This window comes from Plectropomus leopardus, chromosome 12, assembly GCF_026936395.1.
Source record: "Plectropomus leopardus strain MGB_pleo_1.0 chromosome 12, ASM2693639v1, whole genome shotgun sequence".
NCBI lineage: Eukaryota > Metazoa > Chordata > Actinopteri > Perciformes > Serranidae > Plectropomus > Plectropomus leopardus.
The window spans coordinates 13,548,656-13,555,013 of record NC_142187.1 but is presented as its reverse complement, the minus strand read 5'-3'; the positions used below and the strand labels follow the sequence as shown (position 1 = coordinate 13,555,013).

The window sequence follows — 6,358 nt, the reverse complement described above, 5'->3', positions numbered from 1 at the left end:
CAGCAGCGTCGCAGCGTTACAACAAGAGCGGCTTTCGGGCTTTGTTTTGTGGACGTGAATGAGCTCCATCACCTCCTTCAGAAATGTGGACGGATATAAGGACATTGCTACTTTTTCATTCGTTAGTCTTGAGTCTTCATTTCTCAGAAGGTCAGTGGTGTCCGTTTTTTTTTTTTGCTTCCCTGCGTGTAAAACGTTAATGTGATAAAACGTAAACCGTAGTGTGTGTGTGTGTGTGTGTGTGAGAGAGAGAGTGAGTAATGGGGCTGTGGAGGTGAGAGATTGGACGCACCGCCACCGGCACTCAGTCAGCGCACAAAAGCTTTTGATACCAAGAGAAAAAAAATAAGAAAACACTTTTCTTCATCAGTAACCCACGAGAATATGACTTGTTTAATTTAAATGTGTGGCAGTTTGGTGGCTTAATGAATTGCTGTGCGGGTTCAGGATCTGTCATGTGTTCCCAGGCTGTGAGCGTCCATACTGCATCAGACGTAGCTGTAGTAGCTCAGACTGAATCTTTGTCTTCATGTTGTGGAGAATTATGTCCGGCAGACACGGGGCCTCCTCTGCTGCTGTTCCCCTCTTCTCCCATAACAGCTTTTAATTATCGTGGTAAAGTGGATCAATAACTGAAAGAAAACACGGAGCATGACGCTCCCAGCGCCTCAGCCAATTGACCTGAATGAATGCTGAATATCAATTAGGCATTCATTTGCAAATGACAGTTGAACTACAAGCGGTTACTCTACTATATGCGTTTGTTGCTGATCCATCTGTTCTCCCCTCTTGTTTGTTTTTTTCCCTCCAGCAACGGATGAGTGTGAGGATGGACAGTTTCAGTGCAATAACAAAAGGTGTATACCGACTATCTGGAGGTGTGACGACGATGACGACTGCTCAGACAACAGTGATGAAGAAAACTGTCGTAAGTGTTAAAATCAGAGCAGATGTTAAGGCTGTTAACTGTGAAAAAGACCTGTGATGATAGGGGTGTTTTTGAAAATAACAATAAATAGAAATAACCTTTTACAATGGAATCAAAATGGAACAAAACAATGAAAAACTTAATTATTAGGTCACTGCAGCTCCTCCCTCCCTCCCCAAAGCCACTCACCCAGAACAATTAACTGTGTAAAAATGTGCACTAAAACATGAAAGCATCCTGTTGTGTCCCTATCATCATAGAGCCCATCCAGTTGTTTTTTTAGTTATGATATATGTGCTAAAAGTTAAAAAACTACCCGGATTCATGTCTTTAATCTTATCAAGAGATAATACCTGGAACTGCTCCCATCAGCTATCCATTAGAGCTTGACTTAATGTTCTGTTCATGACTGGAATGTGTATTGAAGCTCCTGTCTTAATGAGCTGTATTTTCCCATAATGTTAACAGTTATGAACCAGAAAATGCACCCGCATCTCCCCTAGGTCTCTGTCCTCTCATAATTTCATATTATTTTTATGGTGGATTTGCTATCCTATTAGCATTTTTTCTTTTTTTTTCATTATGCATGGCAGTGCCTTATTTTTTTGGAAGACATAAAAGCTTTCAGAGTTTACAAAGAGGCACAAATAAAATCATATTTTGAGTAGGGATTAGGCGTGTGTGTTTGTGTGCGTGCATGTGTGCATGTCTGTGCGCGTGCCTCAGACCCAGAGTTTGTGCAGGTGATTTCATCCCTGCTGCACCTATATATAGAAAACTCAACAAGCATGCTTTTTTGAAAAAAAAAATGAGGGTTGATGGGGTAGAACCATTTTCCAATCATCTTCAAATAAGAAGCTGTCCAGCTGAGAGACAGATTGCGTGGTGCTGCGGTCTAGTGCACAAAGCTCTGACAGGTATCTTGGACATGTTGTTCTGTGCGGAAATAATAGAATTCCAGTTTCCTTTCTGACTGCGAGCCAGTGGCCTATATTTTGGAAGAATGCTCACGCAGAAACCAGTGAAGTTGTGCCAAAGCTGAATCCAAGCCCTGCATGTTTGCCGTGCAGCAATGTTCTTTTGTGTCTGGGTTAATTGTGGCTCGGGAGGAATTTCTGCACCTCCCAACACATGCATGCATACTTAGTCTGTATTTCTCCTCATACGTCTCTCTCTGTCTCTGTTGGTTTCTGTCTCTTTCACCAACATACTCCCACACACTCAGACCTGTTGTGTACAAACACCTCATGGTTCTTTTTGTGCTTTAGTCTGGAGGTATTGCCATTGTTACTCTGTTTCTGAGGCCAGCAGGACAAGTCCGCGGGCACGCCAAAGAAAGCCGGTCATTTGGAGCATCTTTGCTCTTAAAACATTCATGTGTCACTGCCACACACACACACATACACGCACACACACACACACACACACACACACACACACACACTCTCACACACACACATACACACACACACACAGACACAAACCCCTGATGTTTGGAGGAAATCATTACTCCGTCAGGCTTTATTTCCTCAGTATTTCCTTTATGAATGAAATAAGAAATTGCCAGCGAAGTTTTATTACCCCCTGTGTGTTTTCCATCAGGCAGAACCTCAGACACATTTAGGGTCTGAGTGAAAACCCTCCTCCTGAAAGCCTTTAAAGCTGAGACTACTGTCAATCCACTGTTTGATGATTATGACAGTCCAGCATTACGTGCCAATATATTAGAGAGTGGCCTTCACTGTGTGTCCATTTCCTTTCCTTGTGTGTGCTGTATCTGCGTGGGCGGGCAGATGAGGCTGATTGGACTGTGCAGAGTCAGATCTGTCTCTGCACTGGCATCCTTATAGTGTTGGATTACTGATTGAACTTTGTGTTTCGGTGATGCTGTGGTTATTTGTGGCTAGGTTTAGGTGCAAAAAAAACTTGATTATGGTCAGAAGGAGCTTGTGTTTTGGCTTAAAATACCCAGTTTGGAGGGCACAATCCTGGCAGGAACAGCAGTGATGTCTTTTTCGTGCCACTATCTTGACAGGAAGAGCAGCAAAGTTTCGATGAAAAACAACTGTTTTTTGTGCCACTATGGTATGAGTAGTTACCATATCTTGGTAAGAACAAAAAAAACAGTGCCAGTATGCTACAAAACACCAGTAAGCTGCTAGAAAAACAGTGACGAGTAGCTAAATAGCCACAAGAAAACCGTGACTAAGTGCTTTAAAAAAAAAACATGCTTGCTGCCTACAAACCTGCAGGAAACACTTGATTGACAACTGCTTTCTTTGTGCCTAGTAAACTGCTGGAAACACAGCAATGACTCACTAAATCACAACAGGTTTTCTCGGTCTGTAGCTCGCCAGGCATCTAGCCAAGGTGACACGCCATCCACCATCCCCTATACCCTCCAATGACATTCAGCACATCTGCTATGCAACTTTAGAAATGTTAATATAATACATAGGAAACATGCAAATGTAACATATTTGTGGTATTTGTTTGTGGCTGTAAAGATGGTAGTTGTTTAACTTTTACCCTATTTGATTTGAAGAAGAGTGTCTCTGGTGCACTGTGCAACTCTGGCAATATTTAATTAATGCGTTACTATTAAAGTCATTCTCAGGGGTTGCTTCTTTATACTCTTTTTCATTTCTACATATGAGGAGGCTAACAGACAAAGAGACAGACAGCGTAGAGCAGCGAAGTGTAAACCTGTCACAGCATATGCTGCACAGGAGGAGAGAGCGGTAAGGATTTAGCTTGTACTCACAGCAAATCCTGTGCAGGAATTACACAGTTAGTTTCTTGTTGACTACGAAGTGGTTGCATTTTTTAATTAAGTTTCTGAGTGCTTGAACGGATGGTGTCATTTTTTTTTATTCTACTTGTATTCACAATTTGTTATTTTGCAACACAATGCCAAGTCTGAGAATACAGTGACTGGATGTGTGCAACAGACCATGGTTATGAAAAATATGCTGACAGGAAGAACCTTTGCCGCAGCTCCTAATTTGTCATGCCAGTGTCACCTTATTTCCAACCTGACTGGTGTTTGCAGTTGAACCTCACAGAACAGGTGTAAATATATTAAAACACACATGTACCCTCTCTGCATCATGATCTTCCTCCATCCTCCACCCTGTTCCTGCTAACCCCATCCCCCACCCATCCACCCCCAGACTGCATCCCATCACCATCCCCCATCTCCCAAACTATATTCCCCGCTGACCAGTCCCTCACCGCATGCACCCATACATTCATACATGCATAATGTCACTCATAAGTATGCATGGACACAAGTATGGACCAGACACACAAGCATAAATGCATAAACACAAATACATGCATACCAATGAACTCTACACTTTTCTGACAGATAATTGAAATTTTGAATCTACACACACCACAATAGAAACTATATTTTGTTTACTGGTTGCATAACATTTCTGGGGATCAAAAGCCACCCCGCCTCTCTCCTCGTCTGGAGTTGACAGCAGCGGAGGCAACAAAAGAATTCTGCCTTGAATTCTCAAAGTGAGATTTGTTCCAACTCTGACATGGAGCTGCCGCTTAATCCTCACCCTGATTATAGCAGCATATCACCCAGTTTCCATCTTTCTGCGTTACCTTCAAAGTCCAGCACGTCTGCTTGACTTTCTTCTCATCCCTGAATGTGATAACGATCTATTTCATCCATGTTCATGAATATAACATCGATACCTGCAGGGAGGCATTTTCACATCGCCACGTAGAGCTCAAAGTATTCTTTTGTTTTCCTCTGAGATGCAGAGTCAGCAACAAACTGTGTGCCTCCTCTCTTTGTGTTCTTTTACCTAATAAATCAGCATAACTCCTTCAGAGGCAAACTCACTTTTGAGAGGGCTGGCGCTCTTCCACACCTCTTGGAGTCACTGTTAATTTCTTTATTCTAAAAAGCTTTTCTATGGATACGGCCTCCTCCGCTGCAGTTATTGCAAACTTAAGTCCTGCCACAACACAAAGTTGTACATACGCAAAAAGTATCCCTCCAACCGCGCTTAATGCTATATTCAACAGTGTTTAAACCTCAGCTGGTTTTAGCTCGACTTACACCTGCCACGAGTTGTGGAAAGGGAACAATCATGAGTGTTGATTCATTGTGCGGGTATGTTTTATTTATGCTCTTTTCTCAAAAAGGGGGTCTGTTATTTGAATGTTCTGCACTTTCTTGCACAGTCTGAAAATTGAGCACATTATTTAAGATTAATTTTGGGTTTCAACCATATTGTTGCTTTTCTCTTGTATGTTCCTGGGGGGAGGTTATGCCTACTGAAATGTACCATGGTCCACTTAAGTGCTTTTCCATCTCTTGACATTAGTCACAATTGCTAATTGGCTTTATCTTTAAAATCCTACCATTTCTTTAAAAGGCTTCCCGTGTTGCTTTGGATTTGTCCAGACACTGAGAAATAGAATATCCAGTGTTAACTGAAAGTAAGTGGGCCTCACACTGCAAGATTTGCTTTTTGTGTTGCTTATCAGTTGCTTATCCAGTGCATTTGATTTTTTTTTCAATCGCCCTCTCTTTTTCAAAAGGATAAAAGCCTCTGCTTTCAGAAATCTCTTCCAAGAACTCTTAATGCTCACTAACAGTCATGTTACCTGCATCTCTGTATCTCTGTTTTAAACATAACAGTTCATCCCCAAATAAAAATACATTGCTACATTTTGCTCTTATCTGCAGTGCTGTTTGTCAATCTAGATCATCTAGGTGTGAGTTGCAGAGTGTTGGAACACATTAGCCGTAGAAATATCTGCCTTCTCTCCAGTGTAATGAAACTAGATTGCACTTGGCTTGTGGCGCTAACTGAAACACACCTATAAGCCATATCACCATGCTGAAGGAAGTTTGCATCTACTTATGGATGAGATGCTCATACTCGTGACAGCAGGAGATGTCAGCATTAATGGCGTTCTCCTTGGCTGAGCTGGAACGTTAGGAAGTTCAGTGGTGCTAGGTGAGATATCAGTAGATGCACACTTTCTTCTGCACAGTTGGCAGGTGTAGTCCTGTAGTTTTGGAAAAAAAAAAGCTCCTGCATGAAACTGCTCACAACAACGTCTGTGGATTATCTTTAGTAATTATCAGGATTTCTGGAAAGAGACATTGTTGTTGACTTTCTTTCTCACTTTTTTGGCACTTTGAGCACCACAAGCCAAGTGCCATCTAGTTCCATTATATAAGAGAGAAGGCAGACATCTCTACGGCCGATATCTCCAACACTCAGCAACTCTCACCTAAACAATCTAAAATGCCAAATAGCGCTACAAGAAAGAGGAAACATATGTCTTTTTATGTTGGGGTGAACTGTGCCTTTTAACATACATTTGAAACCAATTTGGCCCCATTACCATCTACAATATAGTTCCTCTCCTCTCCCCAACAGAAACTAAACC

General features: G+C 41.9%; 1 protein-coding gene across 4 annotated transcripts in view; it reads left to right on the top strand.

Annotated features, from left to right (window-relative positions):
- LOC121951124 (low-density lipoprotein receptor-related protein 8-like) overlaps window positions 1-6,358 on the top strand; it is a 107,810-nt gene continuing 101,452 nt past the window's right edge. For all 4 annotated transcript variants that reach the window (XM_088085173.1, XM_088085170.1, XM_088085172.1 and 1 more), the window contains exons 1-2: window positions 1-150; window positions 812-928. In XM_088085173.1, coding sequence (XP_087941299.1) covers window positions 84-150; window positions 812-928 — 184 coding nt within the window. In that variant the 5' untranslated portion in view covers window positions 1-83. The remainder of the gene's footprint in view (window positions 151-811; window positions 929-6,358) is intronic.